Genomic DNA, 19,585 nt, shown 5'->3' on the forward strand with positions numbered 1-19,585 from the left:
GATCACACATGACAGATGATGTCAAGATTGATTGATTGACATGAAAGGGGAATTAATTTTTTGTTTCTAAAGAGAATTGATTTGACACGAAAGGGAATTAATTTGTTGTTTCTAAAGAGAACTTTCTCCAAGCGAATGTTTAGATCTTAGCGATGAATTGTTTTAGCGCGGGAATCAGGTTTCTTAGTAATTTGAAATGTATCAGCGCAGAGATGCCAAACAAAAGGAACACGCTGAAATTACGTTTAGGGATTATTTGGGCGAAATCCTTTCAGTCATTTTATGGAATTATTTCGGCGAAACAGTTAGAGACATTTTAAAAGATGATTTAAAAGAGGATTTTAGAAGAGGATTTGAGGGTGAAACTCTGTGGTCGTTATAATACACAAGTTGTATTTTAACAGCGTCGTGAGGTCCCCTATCCCAACCCAAAGGGTTCCGATCCCCCTACCCCAACCCCCAAGGGTTCCAATCCCCCTACCCCAACCCCGAAGGAAGCCCCCGGTACTCAAAGGTCCCCCAAGCAGCCCAAAGGGCCCCCAGACCCCCAAAGGCCATCCCCAGACCCCCAAAGGCCCTCCCCGGGCCCCCAAAAGCCCACCGGGCTCCCAAAAGACCACCGGGCTCCCAAAGGACCCCCGGGCCCCCAAAGGCCCTCACCCGGTCCCCAAAGGTCCACTGGGCTCCCAAAGGACCAATCGGCCCTCAAGTGCCCCCCAGACCCCCAAAGGCCCTCCCCAGACCCCCAAAGGCCCTCCCCGGACCCCCAAAGGCCCTCCCCCAGTCCCCAAAGGTTCACAGGGCTCCCAAAAGACCACCGGGCTCCCAAAGGACCCCCGGACCCCCAAAGGCCCTCACCCGGTCCCCAACGGGCCACCGGGCTCCCAAAGGACCAATCGGCCCTCAAGTGCCCCCCCAGACCCCCAAAGACCCGCTCCACACCCCCCAAGGCCCACCCCGGCCCCCAAAGGCCCACCCCCAGTCCCCAAAGGTCCACAGGGCTCCCAAAGGGCCATCCGGCCCTAAAGGGCCCCCCCCCGCCCCCCCAAGGACCCCCGGCGCCCCCAAGGCCCCGGACCGCCCATTTTCAATACTTTTTATGGCTTTATTACATCTTTTCAGAACAAGTTATTTTCTTAATGTCTATGCTAAACCCATTTTACATGTTGAATTACCCATCCCTTTCACCCACAACTTCACTATACTGATTTTTGAATGCTCCAACACCAAGCAATACTTCTCAAAGCCATTTCAGAACAAGTTCTTTTCTTAATGTCCCTCCTAAACCCATTTTACAAATTGAAGTACCCATCCTTTACACCCACAACTTTGCTTTACAGCTTTTTGAATGATCCAACACCAAGCAATAAATTTCAATGGGCATTTCAGAACAAGTTCTTTTCATAAGGTACACCCTAAACCCATTTTACAAGTTGAAATTCCCATCCTTTTCACCCACAACTTAACTTTACAGCTTTTTGAATGCTCAATACCAAGCAATACTTTTCAAAAGCCATGTCAGAACAAGTTCTTTTCTTAGTGACCGTCCTAAACCCATTTTACACATTGAAGTACCCATCTTTTTCAGCCACAACTTATTTATAGGTAAGAGTTTGAAGTTGCACCTTAGAAACTAAGCTTAGAGTTTTAGTTGGGTTTAGATTTAGTTAAAAGTTTAGAGGGTTTTTTTTAGCTCAGACTCTTAGCTTAGAGTTTTTGTTAGAGTTCTAGTTTAGTTTAGTTTTAGTTAAGAGTTTTCAGTTTTTAGCTTAGAGTCTTAGCTTAAATTTCTAGTTTGGTTTAGTTTTAGTTAAAAGTTTAGAGTTTTTTTTTAGCTTATAGTCTTATCTTAGAGTTTTTTTTATAATTCTAGTTTAGTTTAGTTTTTGTTAATAGTTTATAGTTTTTATATTGGAGTAGTAGCTTAGAGTGTTATTCAGAGTTCTAATTTAGTTTAGTTTAGTTACAGTTCAGAATTTAGAGTTTTAGCTTAGAGTCATAGCTTATAATGTGACTTAAAGTTGTAGTTTGGTCAAGTTTTAGTTAAGAGTTTCGAGTTTTAGCTTATAATCTTAGCTTAGAATTTTTGTTAGAGTTGAAGTTTAGTTTAATTTTAGTTAATAATTTGATTTTTTACCATTGAGTTTCAGTTAGAGTTCTAGTTTAGTTTACTTTTAGTTAAGAGTTTAGAGTTTTTAGCTTATAGTCTTAGCTTAAAGTTTTAGTTTGGTTTAGTTTTAGTTAAAAAGTTAGAGTTTTTTTTTAGCTTAGAGTCTTAGCTTAGAGTTTTTGATAGAGTTCTAGTTTAGTTTAGTTTTAGTTAAGAGTTTAGAGATTTTAGCTTAGAGTCTTAGCTTAGAGTTTTATTCAGAGTTCTAGTTTAGTTTAGTTTAGTTACAGTTCAGAATTTAGAGTTTTAGCTTAGAGTCACAGCTTATAATTTTACTTAAAGTTGTAGTTTGGTTAAGTTTTAGTTAAGAGTTTCGAGTTTTAGCTTAGAGTCTTAGCTCAGAGTTTGTGTTAGAGTTCTAGTTTAGTTTAGTTTTAGTTAAGAGTTTAGAGTTTTACCTTAGAGTCTTAGCTTAGAGTTTTAGTTAGAGTTGAAGTTTAGTTTAGTTACAGTTAAGAATTTAGAGTTTTTGCTTAGAGTCATAGCTTATAATTTTAATTAAAGTTTTATTTTAGTTAAGTTTTAGTTAAATGTTTCGAGTTTTAGATTAGAGTCTTAGTTTAGATTTTTTTGTTAGAGTTCTAGTTTATTTTAATTTTAGTTAAGAGTTTTATTTTTTAAATTTGAGTTTAATTTAGAGTTCTAGTTTAGTTTAGTTTTAGTTAAGAGTTTGGTTTTTTACCTTAGAGTCTTAGCTTAGAGTTCTAGTTTAGTTTAGTTTTACTTAAGAGTTTAGAGTTTTAGCTTAGAGTCTCAGCTTAGAGTTTTTGTTAGAGTTCTACTTTATTTTAGTTTTAGTTAAGAGTTTAGTGTTTTTAACTTATAGTCTTAGCTTAGAGTTTATGTTGAAGTTCTAGTATAGTTTAGTTTTAGTTTAGAGTTTTAGCTTAGAGTCTTAGCTTAGAGTTTTTGTTAGAGTTGAAGTTTAGTTTAGTTTTAGTTAAGAGTTTAGAGTTTTTTTTTGTTAGAGTTCTAGTTTAGTTTAATTTTAGTTAAGAGTTTGATTTTTTACCTTTGAGTTTCAGTTAGAGTTATAGTTTAGTTTAGTTTTAGTTAAGAGTTTAGAGTTTACCATAGAGTCTTAGCTTAGATTTTTAGTTAGAGTTCTAGTTTAGTTTAGTTTTAGTTACAGTTCGGAATTTAGAGTTTTAGCTTAGAGTCATAGCTTAGAGTTTTACTTAAAGTTATAGTTTGGTTAAGTTTTAGTTAAGAGTTTAGAGTTTTTAGCTTAGAGTTTTTATTGAAGTTCTAGTTTAGTTTATTTTTAGTTAATATTTTAGAGATTTATCTTAGAGTCTTCTCTAATAGTTTTTGTTAAAGTTGAAGTTTAGTTCAATTTTAGTTAAGAATTTGATGTTTTACCATTGAGTTTTAGTGAGAGTCCTGGTTTAGTTTACTTTTAGTTTAGAGTTTTTTTCCTTAGAGTCTTAGTTTAGAGTTTTTTCTGGAGATTTAGTTTAGTTTAGTTTTAGCCAACATCCGATTATTTTTGCTCAAAGTTATTGCACTTAGTTTTGTTAGATGTCGGGCGTATTTTAGTTTTTAGTTATTTTAGTGTCTAAGCCCAGTTTTTAGTATTTGCTTTTAAATTAGAGTCTTATCTGAGAGTTTTAGTTTAGTTTAGTTTTAGTTAAGAGTTTAGAGTTTTTTAGCTTAGAGTCTTAGCTTAGAGTTTTTGTTAGAGTTCTAGTTTAGTTTAGTTTTAGTTAAGAGTTTAGTGTTTTACCTTAGAGTCTTAATTTAGAGTTTCAGTTAGAGTTCTAGTTTAGTATAGTGTTAGTTAAGAGTTTAGAGTTTTTAGCTTAGAGTCTTAGCTTAGAGTTTTTGTTAGAGTTCTGGTTTATTTTAGTTTTAGTTAAGAGTTTAGAGTTTTTAGCTTAGAGTCTTAGCTTAGAGTTTTTCTTGAAGTTTTAGTTTAGTTTAGTTTTAGTTAATAGTTTAGAGTTTTAGCTTAGAGTCTTAGCTTATAGTTTTTGTTAGAGTTGAAGTTTAGTTTAGTAATAGTTAGGAGTTTAGAGTTTTAGCTTAGAGTCTAAGCTTAGAGTTTTTGTTAAGAGTTCTAGTTTAGTTTAGATATAGTTAAGAATTTGGAGTTTTACCTTAGAGACTTATCTTAGAGTTTGAGTTTAGTTTAGTTTTAGTTAAGAGTTTGGAGTTTTTAGCTTAGAGTCTTATCTTAGAGTTTTTGTTAGAGTTCTAGTTTAGTTTAGTTTTAGTTAAGAGTTTTGTGTTTTACGTTAGAGTCATAGCTTAGACATTTCGTTAGAGTTCTAGTTTAGTTTAGTTTTAGTTATGAGTTTAGAATTTTAGCTTAGAGTCTTAGCTTAGAGTTTTTGTTATATTTATAGTTTAGTTTTGTTTTAGTTAAGAGTTTAGAGTTTTTAGCTTAGAGTCTTTGCATAGTTTTTGTAGAAGTTCTAGTTCAGTTTAGTAATAGTTAAGAGTTTAGAGTTTTAGCTTAGAGTTTTTTTTAAAGTTTAAGTTTAGTTTAGTAATAGTTAAGAGTTTAGAGTTTTAGCTTAGAGTCTTAGCTTAGAATTTTCGTTAAAGTTGAAGTTTAGTTTAGTAATAGTTAAGAGTTTATAGTTTTAGCTTAGAGTATTATCTTAGAGTTTTAGTCTAGTTTAGTTTTAGTACGGAGTTTAGAGTTTTTTAGCATAGAGTATTAGCTTAGAGTTTTTGTTAGAATTCTAGTTTAGTTTAGTTATAGTTAAGAGTTTAGAGTTTTTAGCTTAGATTCTTAGCTTAGATTTTTAGTTTAGTTTAATCTTAGTTAATAGTTTAGAGTTTTAACATAGAGTCTTATCTTAGGTTTTTTTTTAGAGTTCTATTTTACTTTAGTTTTAGTTAAGAGTTTAGAGTTTTTTAGCTTAGAGTCTTAGCTTATAGTTTTTTTTTGTAGTTATAGTTTAGTTTAGATTTTTAGCTTAGAATCTGAGGTTTAATTAGAGTTCTAGTTTAGTTTTATTTAAGATTTTAGAGTTTTAGCTTAGAGTCTTAGCTTAGGGTTTTTGTTAGAGTTATAGTTTAGGTTTAGTTATATTTAATAGTTTATAGTTTTAGATTAGAGTTTTTGTTAGAGTCCTAGTTAAGTTTATTTATAGTTAAGAGATTTGAGTTTTACATTATAGAATTAGCTTAGAGTTTTAGTTAAGTTTAGTTTTACTTAATAGTATAGAATTTTAGCTTAGAGTCTCAGCATATAGTTTTTGTTAGAGTTCTAGTTTGGTTTAGTTTTAGTTAAGAGTTTAGTGTTTTTAGCTTAGAGTCTTAGTTTAGAGTTTTTGTTGAAGTTATAGTTTAGTTTTATTTTATAGTTTTAGCTTATACTTAGAGTTTTAATTAGAGTTCTAGTTTAGTTTAGTTATAGTTAAGAGTTTAGAGTTTTTAGCTTAGAGTCTTAGCTTAGTTTTATTTAGAGTTCTAGTTTAATTTAGTTTTAGTTGAGTTTAGAGTTTTACCATAGAGTCTTAGCTTAGAGTTTTAGTTAGAGTTAAAGTTTATTTTAGTTGCAGTTAAGAATTTAGATTTTTAGCTTAGAGTCATAGCTTAGAGTTTTACTTAAAGTTATGGCTTGGTTAAGATTTAGTTAAGATTTTCGAGTTTTAGCTGAGTCTTAGCTTACAGTTTTTTTTAGAGTTCTAGTTTAGCTTAGTTTTACTTAAGAGTTTAGAGTTTTACCTTAGAGTCTTAGCTTAGAGTTTTTGTTACAGTTCTAGTTTAGTTTAATTTTAGTTAAGAATTTGATGTTTCACCTTTGAGTTTCAGTTAGAGTTCTAGTTTAGTTTACTTTTAGTTAAGAATTTAGTGTTTTACCTTAGAGTCTTAGCATAGAGTTTTAGTGAGATTTCTAGTTTAGTTTAGTTTTAGTTAAGAGTTTAAAATTTTAGCTTAGAGTCTTTGCTTAGAGTTTTTGTTAGAGTTCTAGTTTAGTTTAATTTTAGTTAAGAATTTGATGTTTTACCTTTGAGTTTCAGTTAGAGCTCTAGTTTAGTTTACTTTTAGTTAAGAGTTTACAGTTTTTTAGCTTAGAGTCTTAATTTAGAGTTTTAGTTACAGTTCTCGTTTAGTTTAGTTTTAGTTAAGCGTTTAGAATTTTAGCTTAGAGTCTTATCTTAGAGTTTTTGTTAGAGTTCTAGTTTATTTTAGTTTTAGTTAAGAGTTTAGAGTTTTTGGCTTAGAGTCTTTTGCTTAGAGTTTTTGTTGAAGTTATAGTTTAGTTTATTTTTAGTTAAGAGTTTAGATTTTTAGCTTAGAGTCTTAGCTTAGAGTTCTAGTTAGAGTTGAAGTTTAGTTTAGTTATAGTTAAGAGTTTAGATTTTTTAGCTTAGAGTCTTAGCTTAGAGTTTTTGTTAGAGTTCTTTAGTTTAGTTTTACTTAAGAGTTTAGAGTTTTAGTCATAGAATCTTAGCTTAGAGTTTTTGTTAGAAGTATTTAGTTTAAGTTTAGATTTTAGAATTTCAGAGTTTTAGAGCATTAGACCTTACGAGTTTGCTAGATACCAACATCTAAGGTAGGTTCTCCACGTTTAAGTTAGGTTAGATTAGGTTGGCTTATCATGAGCGCTCATGATAAGCCAACCTAATCTAACCTAACTTAAACTTGGATAAACCTAACCTCTAACCTAACCTAACCTAATCTAACCTATGGTTTTGGTATTTCTATGCAATATTGTGTAATTTTGTGGTTATGCTAGTTTGGACTAAACTTCAACTCTAACTAAATCTCTAAGCTAAGATTTTAGGCTAAACCTATAAGATATAAATCTTAAGTAAAAATAAAATAAAAAATAACTATAAATAAAACTCTAAGCTAATACTCTAAGCTAAAACTATAAACTATTAAATATAACGAAACTAAACGAAACTTCAACCCTAGCTAAAACTCTAATCTAAGACTCTAAGGTAAAACTCAAAACTCTTAACTAAAACTAAACTAGAACTCTAACAAAAACTCTAAGCTAAGACTAAGCTAAAACTATAAACTCTTAACTAAAAATAAACTAAACTAGAACTTCAACAAAAACTCTAAGGTAAGACTCTAAGCTAAAAACTATAAACTCTTAACTAAAACTAAGCTAAACTATAACTCTAACAAAAACTCTAAGCTAAGACTCTAAGACAAAATTCTAAACTCTTAATAAAGACTAAACTAAACTAGAACTCTAACTAAAACTCTAAGCTATGACTCTAAGTTGAAACACCAGACTCTTAACTAAAACTAAACTAAACTAGAACTTTAACAAAAACTCTAAGCTAGGACTCTAAGCTAAAAAACTCTAAACTCTAAACTAAAACTAAACTAAACTAAAACTTCAACAAAAACTCTAAGATAAGATTCTATGATAAAACTCTAAACTCTTAAGTAAACTAAACTATAACTCTAACAAAAACTCTAAACTACGACTATAACATAAAAACTCTAAACTCTTAACTATAAATAATCTAAACTTCAACTCTAACTATAACTCTAATCTAATACTATAAGATAAAACTCTAAACTCTTAACTAAACTAAACTAGAAATTAAACAAAAACTCTAAGCAAAGGACTCTAATCCAAAAACACTAAAATATGGACTAAAACTAAAATAAACTAGAACTCTAAAAAAAACTATAATATAATAATATAATATAAAATTCTAAACTCTTACATAAAACTAAAATAAACGAGAACTCTAACTAAAACTCTAAGCTAAAACTCTAAGGTAAAACACTAAACTCTTAACTAAAAGTAAACTAAACTAGAACTCTAACTGAAACTCAAAGGTAAAACATCAAATTCTTAACTAAAATTAAACTAAACTAGAACTCTAACAAAAACTCTAAGCTAAGACTCTAAGCTAAAATTCTAAACTCTTAACTAAAACTAAACTAAACTAGAACTCTAACTAAAACTCTATGCTAAGACTCTAAGGTAAAACACTAAACTCTTAACTAAAAGTAAACTAAACTAGAACTCTAACTGAAACTCAAATGTGAAATATCAAATTCTTAACTAAAATTAAACTAAACTAGAACTGTAACAAAAACTCTAAGCCAAGACTCTAAGTTAAAACTCTAAACTCTTAAGTAAAACTAAGCTAAACTAGAACTCTAACAAAAACTGTAAGCTAAGACTCATCTAAAACTCGAAATTCTTAACTAAATCTTAACCAAGCTATAACTTTAAGTAAAACTCTAAGCTATGACTCTAAGCTAAAACTCTAAATTCTTAACTGCAACTAAACTAAACTTTAACTCTAACTAAAACTCTAAGCTAAGACTCTATGGTAAAATTCTAAACTCAAATAAAACTAAATTAAACTAGAACTCTAAATAAAACTAAGCTAAGACTCTAAGCTAAAAACTGTAAACTCTTAACTAAAACTAAACTAAACTAGAACGCTAATTAAAACTCTAAGTCTAAGCCAAAACTCTCAACTAAAACTAAACTAGAACTTCAACAAAAACTCTAAACTAAGACTCTAAGCTAAAAACACTAAATTCTTAACTAAAACTAAAATAAACTAGAACTCTAACAAAAACTCTATGCTGAGACTCTAAGCTAAAATTCTATACTCTTAAGTAAAACTAAACGTAACTAAAACTCTAAGCTAAGTCTCTAAGGTAAAATTCAAAACTCTTAACTATAACTAAACTTAACTAGGACTCTAACAAAAAATCTAAGCCAAGACTCTAAGCTAAAACTCTAAACTCTTAACTAAAACTAAACTAAACTAGAACTCTAACAAAAACTCTAAGCTAAGACTCTAAGATAAAGCTCTAAACTCTTAACTAAAACTAAACTAAACTAGAACTATAATTAAAACTCCAAGTCTAAGCTAAAACTCTAAACTAAGCTAAAACTGCAAAAAAAAACTCTAAACTAAGACTATAAGCTAACAGATCTAAACTATAAACTAAAACTAAACTAGAACTATAAAAAAAAAACCTAATATAAGACTATGTTAAAACTATAAACTATTAACTAAAATTAAACTAAAATAAAAATTTAAGATAATAATATAATATAAAAACTCTAAACTCTTAACTATAACTAAGCTAAATTATAACTCTAACAAAAACTCTAAGATAATACTCTATGCTAAAAAACTCTAAACTCCTAACTAAAACTAAACTAAACTAAAACTCTAAGATAAGACTCTAAGCTAAAACTCTAAACTCTTAACTATTACTAAACTAAACTTCAACTTTAACAAAAACTCTAAGTTAAGACTCTAATCTAAAACTCTAAACTCATAACTATTACTAAACTAAACTTCAAATCTAACAAAACTCTAAGTTAAGACTCTAATCTAAAACTCTAAACTATTTACTAAAGCTAAACTAAACTATAACTTCAACAAAAACTATAAGCTAAGACACTAAGCTAAAAACTCTAAACTCTTAACTAAAACTAAACTAAACTAGAACTCTAACAAAAACTCTAGGCTAAGACTCTAAGCTAAAAACTCTAAACTCTTAACTAAAACTAAACTAAACTAAAACTCTAAGCTAAGTCTCTAAGGTAAAACTCCAAACTCTTAACTATACTGACTAAACTAAACTAGTAAGCTCAAAACTAAAACTCTAAACTAGAACTAAACTAAACTAGAACTCAAAAACTCTAAGCTAAGACTCTAAGCTAAAATTCTAAACTCTTAACTAAAACTAAACTAAACTAGAACTCTAACTAAAACTCTAAGCTAAGACTCTAAGCTACAAAACTTTAAACTCTAAACTAAAAGTAAACTATAATATAAATCTAACTTAAAATAAAATTTAAAACATCAAATTCTTAACTAAAATTAAACTAAACTTCAACTCTAAAAAAAACTATAAGCTAAGACTATAAGCTAAAACTCTAAACTATTAACTAAAACTAAACTAAACTAGAACTTCAACAAAAACTCTAATCTAAAAACTCTAAACTCTTAACTAAAACTTAACCAAACTATAACTTTAAGTAAAACTCTAAGCTATGACTCTAAGCTAAAACTCTAAATTCCGAACTGTAACTAAAACTAAACTAAACTAGAACTCTAACTAAAACTCTAAGCTAAGACTCTATGGTAGAACTCTAAAGTAGAACTAAACTAAAGTAGAACTCTAACAAAAACTCTAATCTTATAATATAAGATAAAACTATAAACTCTTAATTAAAACTAAACTAAACTAGAACTCTAAGCTAAGACTCTAAGGTAAAACACCATACTCTTAACTAAACTAAACTAGAACTATAACTGAAACTCAAAGGTAAAACATCAAACTCTTAACTAAAATTAAACTAAACTAGAACTCTAACAAAAAAATCTAAGCTAAGACTTTAAGCTAAAACTTGAAACTCTTAACTAAAACTTAGCTAAAATACAACTTTAATTAAAACTCTAAGCTATGACTCTGAGCTAAAACTATAAATTATTAAATATAACTAAACTAAACTTCAACTCTAACTAAAACTCTATTCTAATACTCTAAGGTAAAACTCTAAACTCTTAACTAAAACAAAACTAAACTATAACTCAAACACAAACTCTAAGATAAGACTCTAAGCTAAAACTCGAAAATCTTAACTAAAACTTAACCAAACTAAAACTTTAAGTAAAATTATAAGCTATGACTCTAAGCTAAAACTCTAAATTCTGAATTGTAACTAAACTAAACTAAACTAGAACTCTTAATAAAACTCTAAGCTAATACTCTAATCTAAAATCTCTAAACTATTAACTGAAACTAAACTAAACTAGAAATCTATAAAAAACTCTAAGCTAAGACTCTAAGATAAAAAAAAACTCTAACTTTTAGCTAAAACTAAACCAAACTAAAACTTTAAGCTAAGACTCGAAGCTAAAAACTCTAAACTCTTAACTAAAAGTAAACTAAACTAGAACTCTAACTGAAACTCAAAGGTAAAACATCAAATTCTTAACTAAAATTAAACTAAACTTCAACTCTAACAGAAACTCTAAGCTAAGACTCTAAGCTAAAACTCGAAACTCTAAACTAAAACTTAACCAAACTACAACTTTAAGTAAAATTATAAGCTATGACTCTAAGCTAAAACTCTAAATTCTGAACTGTAACAAAACTAAACTAGAAATCTGAATAAAACTATAAGGTACGACTCCAATATAAAAACTATAAAATCTTAACTAAAACTAAACTAAACTAGAACCCTAAAAAAAACAATAAGATATGACTATAATATAAAAAAAAAACTCTAAGATTTTAAATAAAACAAAACAAAACTAAAACTTTAAGCTAAGACTCTAGGCTAAAAACTGTAAACTCTTAACTAAAACTAAACTATACTATAACTCTAACAAAAAGTCTAATCTAAAAGTCTAAGCTAAAAAAAACCCTCTAAACTTTTAACTAAAACTAAACCAAACTAAAACTCTAAGATAAGTCTCTAAGGTAAAACTTCAAACTCATACCTATAACTAAGTGGTGGGTGAAGAAGATGGGTACTTCAACTTGTAAAATGGGTTTAGGATGGACACTAAGAAAATAGCTTGTTCTGAAATGCCTTTTGAAAAGTATTGCTTGCTGTTGAGCATTCACAAAGATGTAAAGTAAAGTTGTGGATGAAAAGGATTGGAACTTCAATTTTTAAAATTGGTTTAGATTAGACAATAAGAACATAACTTGTTGTGATATGCCTTTTGTAATATATCTTTTTGTGTTGGAGCATTCAAAAAGCTGTAATGTAAAGTTGTGGGTTTAAAGAATGGGTACTTTAACTTGCAAAATGGGTTTAGGAGAGTCTTTAAGAAAATAAATTGTTCTGAAATGGCTTTGAAAAGTATTGCTTGGTGTTGGAGCATTCAAAAATCAGTATAGTGAAGTTATGGGTGAAAGGGATGGGTACTTCAACTTGTAAAATGGGTTTAGCATGGACATTAAGAAAATAAATTGTTCTGAAAAGATATAATAAAGCCATAAAAAGTATTAAAAATGGGAGCTCAGGGGCCTTTGGGGCGCCGGGGGTCCTTTGGGGGTCTGGGGGGGCCCTTTCGGGCCGGATGGCCCTTTGGGAGCCCTTTGGACCTTTGGGGACTGGGGGAGGGCCTTTGGGGGTCCGGGAAGGGCCTTTGGGGGTCTGGGGAGGGCCTTGGGGGGTCGGGGGGGGCACTTGAGGGCCGATTGGTCCTTTGGGAGCCGGGTGGACCTTTGGGGACCGGGTGAGGGCCTTTGGGGGTCCGGGGGTCCTTTGGGAGCCCGGTGGTCTTTTGGGAGCCCTGTGGACCTTTGGGGACTGGGGGAGGGCCTTTGGGGGTCCGGGGATGGCCTTTGGGGGTCTGGGGAGGGCCTTTGGGGGTCTGGGGGGCACTTGAGGGCCGTTTGGTCCTTTGGGAGCCCGGTGGACCTTTGGGGGTCAGGTGTGGGCCTTTGGAGGGCCGGGGGGGTCCTTTGGGAGCCCGGTGGTCTTTTGGGAGCCCGGTGGGCCTTTGGGGGCCCGGGGAGGGCCTTTGGGGGTCTGGGGATGGCCTTTGGGGGTCTGGGGGCCCTTTGGGAGCTTGGGGGACCTTTGAGTACCGGGGGCTTCCTTCGGGGTTGGGGTAGGGGGATTGGAACCCTTTGGGGTGGGGGTCGGGGGAGCGGAACCCTTTGGGGTTGGGTTAGGGGACCTCACGACGCTGTTAAAATACAACTTGTGTATTATAACGACCACAGAGTTTCACCCTCAAATTCTCTTCTAAAATCCTCTTTTAAATCATCTTTTGAAATGTCTCTAACTGTTTCGCCGAAATAATTCCATAAAATGACTGAAACGGTTTCGCCCAAATAATCCCTAAACGTAATTTCAGCGTGTTCCTTTTGTTTCGCATCTCTGCGCTGATACATTTCAAATTACTAAGAAACCTGATTCCCGCGCTAAAACAATTCATCGCTGAGATCTAAACATTCGCTTGGAGACAGTTCTCTTTAGAAACAACAAATTAATTCCCTGTCGTGTCAAATCAATTCTCTTTAGAAACAACAAATTAATTCCCCTTTCATGTCAATCAATCAATCATGACATCATCTGTCATGTGTGATCTAAACTTTGCCTCGGAAACATTCTCTTTGGAAATACATCAAAGACATTAATTAACTTGACGTCATCTGTCAGACATTAATTAACCTTGCCCGGAAACAATTTGATTAATGACTCAATAATCCATGAAAGTGAGAAAGCTCCTGTTTATCCATTCTCACTGACGAAAACCATAAACCAGACATAAATGTGAGAAAGTTCCTGTTTTTTCATTCTCACTGACAAAAACCATAAAAACATCTATGAATGTGACAAAATTCATGTTTTTCAAGTTAGAAAAATACTGTTTTTCCATTCTCACTGACAAAAACCAAGAAAACAGACATAAATGTGACAAAATTCCTATTTTTTCATTCTCACTGACAAAAACAATAAATTACTGTTGACATCCATGAAAACATCCATGAATGTGACAAAATTCATGTTTTTCAAGTGAGAAAAATACTGTTTTTCCATTCTCAGTGAGAAAACCATAAACCACGTGGTTCTATGCCCATATAAGGAGCCCTGACACGAGTTATAGGGTCATCTCTACTAAAGAGCGAGGCGTTGGGGAGGGGACAACCCCTTTCATATACGGAATGATCTCTGTTCGTTTTAAGTTTTAATGTCGCTCCTTACTTTCAGCTAAAAGCACTTGTTTTTTTAAATTTAAAATTCACTAATAGCTGGAAACCCTTCTATCATAACATGTATGGTTTAACGAATTATTTTAGGCTGTTCGATATTGGAGCAGAATATTGCGGCTATGTTTCTGACATTACCTGCTCCTTCCCGGCAAACGGGGTCTTCATTGAAAAACATAAGGTAATCTACTTGTCCAATAAGAGTCATACTTACTCTCTCCATTTACCCGTGCCATTTAAACATTTTTGCCTCTCAATTGCTCGGACTATCTGTCTTGGCTTTTTTCTAAAATTAGTGTGTTTAAAAAGTAAAATTTGGAAAAAGTAAAATTAATATGCAAATTTTGTTTTAATTATTCATGTACGGTGAGCCAAAATCAAAGCTGCATTAATTCAAAAACGTTCAGAAATTAATTAAAAAACAAGTTTTTTTAGCTGAAAGTTAGAAGTGAAATTAAAACTTAAAACGAACAGAAATTATTCCGTATATGAAAGGGGCTGTCCCCTCCTCAAAGCCTCGCTTTTTACGCTAAAGTTTTACTCTTTCTCACAACTTTATTTTTTTAAACAATAAACAACTTAAGCGTAAAGAGCGAGGCGTTCAGGAGGGGATAGCCCCTTTCATATACGGAATAATTTCTGTTCGTTTTAAGTTTTAATGTCGCTCCTTACTTTCAGTTAAAAAACTTGTTTTTTTGTTTAATTTCACTAATAGCTGAAAACCATTCTTCATAACATGTATGGTTTAACGAATTATTTTAGGCTGTTCGATATGGGAGCAGAATATTGCGGCTATGATTCTGACATTACCTGCTCCTTCCCGGCAAACGGGGTCTTCACTGAAAAACAGAAGGTAATCTACAATGCAGTCCTCAGAGCCAATCGTGCAGTTATTGCTGCTGTTAAGCCTGGTGTATCCTGGACAGATATGCATCTACTGGCCAATAGAATGATGCTTGAAGAGCTAAAGAAAGCAGACATTGTGAAGGGGGATGTTGAAGAAATGATGAAGGTGAGCGTACTATCCTTACGTCTAATGTTTGTTATTAACTGATGAACGAGAAAACAAAAATATTGACAAGACCTCTGTTGTTCAGCTTTTCAGCGTTTATTGAGCACCAAGGTGAAAGGCTCTGAAATATGAAATTCGTGCAAGACATATTTTATTAAGATATTTATTAAGTAATATTTTATTAAGATATATAATTAAGATATATTAGTACAAGATAGATAAATATTATTTTTATTAATATCTTTCTACTGACAGTGTTTTGGCAATAGCAGATGTGTTAAGAACGGAAATTCACTAAAAAAAACTGTTCAAGAGGGGTTCAGATTTAAGAACTACGCAATTTAGGCTGCAGGCTTGTCAAACACAGCCAAGTGATTTGGCAAAGAGAAACTTAGCGAATGGTTTAAATTAGACTTGAAATCCCATGTCCTTCGGGACAACAGTACGAGTCTTAGTGTAGGAAAATCCTTTGACTTAAGGTGGGGATCAGTGTGTGACCCTACAAGCTCAGCCCGCCGTGAGTCTGGGGAGTTTATAGTTGAAGAAATTCTCCTACGTAAGGACCATAGTAGTCAAGAACTGTCGTTAATCCATAGATCAGAATTTAGCTTTTACAAAGGTTGTTGTATTACATTCTGCTAGCTTAAGTGAGCCACAATGTTTTTAGCAACAAACTCGTCTACCAATTTATTAAGCCTAGCAGCCGTTAATTTCAGTGTAAAGGATATAGCCTGGCCGAGAAACTCATGGGGCTATGTTTCAAGCCTGCCTGTCGTAACTCCTTCTTTCTGGAGCCAGGCCAAGAAATTGACACGGGTATGCGCTGTATCGGCCACAAGTAGCTTTATGCTGCCATGAGATGTTGAAAATAAGAAGATAATGAAGAAGTGTTTGAAACAGAAGGCACAACAGAAATTTGTTCTCAAACTCAGTCTGGTTCTGGCATAATGAGGCCTCTTATAAAAAATAGTGAAAAACAAAAGGAGATACCAATGTTATCCCCGCAAAAATGTAATTTTCCTTGTTGTTTATGGTGGATGCTTGTTATTTCATTTTAACGAGGTTTTGTACTCTTTTTCCAGATTTCAAAAACATATTTTTGTGATTACATTTTGTGCTGTTGTGTGTGATTTTGTGCTGTTGAGTTGAACATGAATAAAAAACTTTCAAAATCGTGATGCATGGGGAACGTTGGTCGCAAGATAGTTCCTCAAAATATAGTATTTTTTTCAATTTTAGAAAATTTTAAATTTAACGGAAATGGGAAGTTCTTGGGAGGGTGTAAAGAGGGAGGCTTTGGATAGACAGGGATGGAGGAGGAGCGTGTGTGGCTGTGTCGGCCTCGTTTGGCTTGGTGCTGCAGTGAGTTGTTAGTAATAGTAGTATGGGCAATGGCTTTACTTGATTACAGATACTGACGCAGCTATCATCCAAGGCTGAAGAGAGGTACTTTTGTAGAGTGATGCGGGATGAATAAATAATTTCTGAGACCACACTGGCTAATCATGATAAAACGATAAAAAGCCTTAAAGAAGAGAGAAATGAAGATAAAAACAACCATTGGAAAAAACTCAGATTATGATGCAAATATTTTGGCCATGACCTCCGCTTGACCGTCCTCATTGTAAAAAAAAGAAGAAAAAAATACCGTAAAACTTGGAGGGTAATAAATTCTGTACTTAAACCTGGTTCTCAATCTAGATCTTTACCTATGAGTCTGGTTATTGGTGATAAAGCTGTGGAGGGTGAGCTTAATGTCCAAGAGGCATTCACTTCATTCTTCGCTAATATTGGTAAGAATATTGCTTCTACAGTTACTTTGTCTCGGCCTAAGCCGGACTTTAGATCTTACCTCGGGCCGTCTTGTGCTAAGTCTATGTTTCTTGAGTAACAGTAAGTGGAATTACAAAAATTGTGAATGGCTTGAAAAACTCGTCCTCATCTGGGCCAGATTCTATCCCTACTAAGGTAGCTAAATCTATTCTTCCTTCAATAGCTTTGCCTCTAACAAAACTTGTTAATCTTTCATTTGAATGTGAAGTTTTTCCGGATGCTCTCAAGCATGCTCGGATTATTGTTTTGCATAAGGGTGGACCAAGGAGTGATCCGGCAAATTATCGACCAATTTCAATTTTATCAGTATTTAGTAAAATCTTTGAAAAGGCTATACTTTCTCGTCTCCTTACTTTCCTAAAATCTAAAAATTTTCTTCATGATTTTCAATTTGGTTTCCGAATGAAGCACTCCACTGAACTTGCCTGTATGACCCTTTTGAATTTTATTCATTCTGCGTTAGATTCGGGATTGATTCCGGCTGCTGTATTCCTGGATATTCATTAGGCTTTCGATTCCATAACCCATGAAATTATTCTATCGAAGATGTCTCGTTTTGGGATAAGGGGGAATGTATTTTCTTGGTTTCAGTCTTATTTGAAGGATAGGTTAATTTCTGTTGATCCAGTTTTCCGATCACCCTCACAAGTGAATTTTGGCGTCCCCAAGGGATCAGTTTTAGGGCCTGTGCTATTTTTGATTTATGTAAAGGATCTTTATTATGCTGTAAAAAAGCAAAAATTCATAATTGCTGTAGACTTTGTCATCCTAAGCCTTCCCTTGCCCCTAGTGGCAACTATAGTTTGCCTTCTTCTGATGTCCTTGTTTGTTTTGTTGATGAGTTGTTTGTTTTGCTTTGGAGAGGATAATTTTGTGGCTTGATGTTAATTATCTTTCCCTAAATTTTTCTCAGTTTTTTTTTTTTTTTCGCGTGTATCTCAGGTTTATTCCCAGTTATCAGAAATTCACCAGCCAAATGGGATCAATCATAGATCTAAAGACCGATATGTTCGTTTTTTGGGAATTCTTGTTGATTAAAACCTATCTTTCAAACGTCACATTGATTTTATTAAAATTAAGATATGCAGGAGTCTCGGTATTTCAAGGAAACTTAAACATACTTTTCCTGTATCAATTTTGAAAATCCTTTTTCACTGCTTGATCCAATCTTACATTTCCTACTCTCCAATAATGTGGATGTCAACCTTTTCTTCACTGTTAAAACCACTTTCTAAGGTTTACAATAAAGCTAAAAATATCATTCAGAAAACTAATCATTCATTAGTTATCCCATTACATGATTTTGAGTCACTATGCATTCTTTCATGTGCATGTTTTACTTTTTCTCAGCTTCACGGTGACCTCCCCCGGTCCCTAAGTGTTCCGCTTTCTTTTACCTCTGATCAAAATAATTATATTCTTCGTAATATGACAAATCATGTTCAAGTTCCATTTACTCTTTGCATAAGGTCAGACTTTAGTCCTCTAATGGCGTGTCATATTGTTTGGAATAAGTTGCCTCAATCAGCTCGAGGGTGCCACTCATTCGGTCCGTTTAAAAAAAAATTAAAAATTCTTTGGCTTCGTAGAAGTTATTTTTATCTATGTTTTAATTTTTTTATTATTATTTTTTTGGAGTCTATTTAATCTACTTAACTCATTTAGTTTGTTTATTCTAATTTTTGTTTTGTATAGTTTTCATTTTATCTATATTTTCTTTTCTTCTCCTTTTGCTCTTCTATTTGTGAGTAAGTGATCGTTTTAAATTTTCTTTTGTTTTTCATGTCTGAGTTAGTAATTTATTTGTCTTCCCCCTTCTTTACAGGCCAATGAGCCTTTGGGGGATTAGTAACATGCAATATTGTATGTGTATTTAATGAAGAATAAATCTTATCTTATCTAAAGATAATATAAAAAAACTTAAAACATACACAAAAACTAAAATAGGAACGGTCTTCCTTTTTATATTATTTTGCACTAAGAACTGTCAAGCGGTGGTCTTGACCGAAATAGTCGCATTATAATCTGTGTTTTTTTCACTGGCTATTTATATCCTCATTTCTCTCTTCTTTACGGTTTTATGTCGCTTTGTGATGCGTGATCCAATCTTTTTTTTTAAATTCTTCTAGTGCTCGCTAGATATATAGGGTTAATTTTTTTGTTTGACTGAATCTATTGTGATTTTGCAATTGCTACCTTATTCCTCTCTGACTGTGAAATATAACCAGTTTGATGATATTGAATAACCTTTGTGTCTATGTGATATAAGTCGATGTAGTAAAGAGAAGGGATTGATTGTCAAGTTGCTATACCTAAACTGGATCTTCTTGTTACTTTATTAAAAGGCAGTCATAGATGAAAAGTACAGTCGGAAATCATTATGGTAAATTTGAGCAATACTGGTTTACCTAAGGTCTTGGAAATGCAAAAAGCTCTTAGAAACGGCAAAAAGCTATGACGTATTATTTCGAAAGCCTACTGTTGGTAGGATTGCTTTTAAAAGTTTCTAGACAGTATTTATCAACCTTTTGTCAGCCATAAATAAAGGCATTTTTTCTATATTTTTTATTTGCGGAATCAACTTCGGATCGGTAATGACCGACGGACCATTGGTTGAAAAACGAGGTCTGCATTTTGTTCAGTGTGTAATGTATGCTGTTGAGATTAGCACTAATATTTTAAAACATTCTGGTGCAAAGCCCTTGGCATTACATGTTTTAGACGAAAGAATTGCAAGGAAGATAATAACAAAATACAGATAAAAATCCCAAAAGATAAAATAAAGTAACCTTAAAGTAAACACTAACACTAAAATAGGAAAAACCCTTTCACTGTTGCTTGGAAAGGGTCTTTCCTATTTTGTTTCAGTGTTTATTTTAAGGTTTGATTTTTATTTTATCTTTTTGGATTTTTTATTATTTGCA

General features: G+C 32.7%; 1 protein-coding gene across 1 annotated transcript in view; it reads left to right on the forward strand.

Moving 5' to 3' along the window:
* Dip-C (dipeptidase C) overlaps positions 1-19,585 on the forward strand; it is a 149,243-nt gene that overhangs the window by 100,079 nt on the left and 29,579 nt on the right. Inside the window, exon 7 of the mRNA XM_089098429.1 lies at positions 14,579-14,828. Coding sequence (XP_088954555.1) covers positions 14,579-14,828 — 250 coding nt within the window. The remainder of the gene's footprint in view (positions 1-14,578; positions 14,829-19,585) is intronic.

This window comes from Artemia sp. Qi Xiang Cuo, chromosome 12 (assembly GCF_049724085.1).
Source record: "Artemia sp. Qi Xiang Cuo chromosome 12, ASM4972408v1, whole genome shotgun sequence".
Lineage (NCBI taxonomy): Eukaryota > Metazoa > Arthropoda > Branchiopoda > Anostraca > Artemiidae > Artemia > Artemia sp. Qi Xiang Cuo.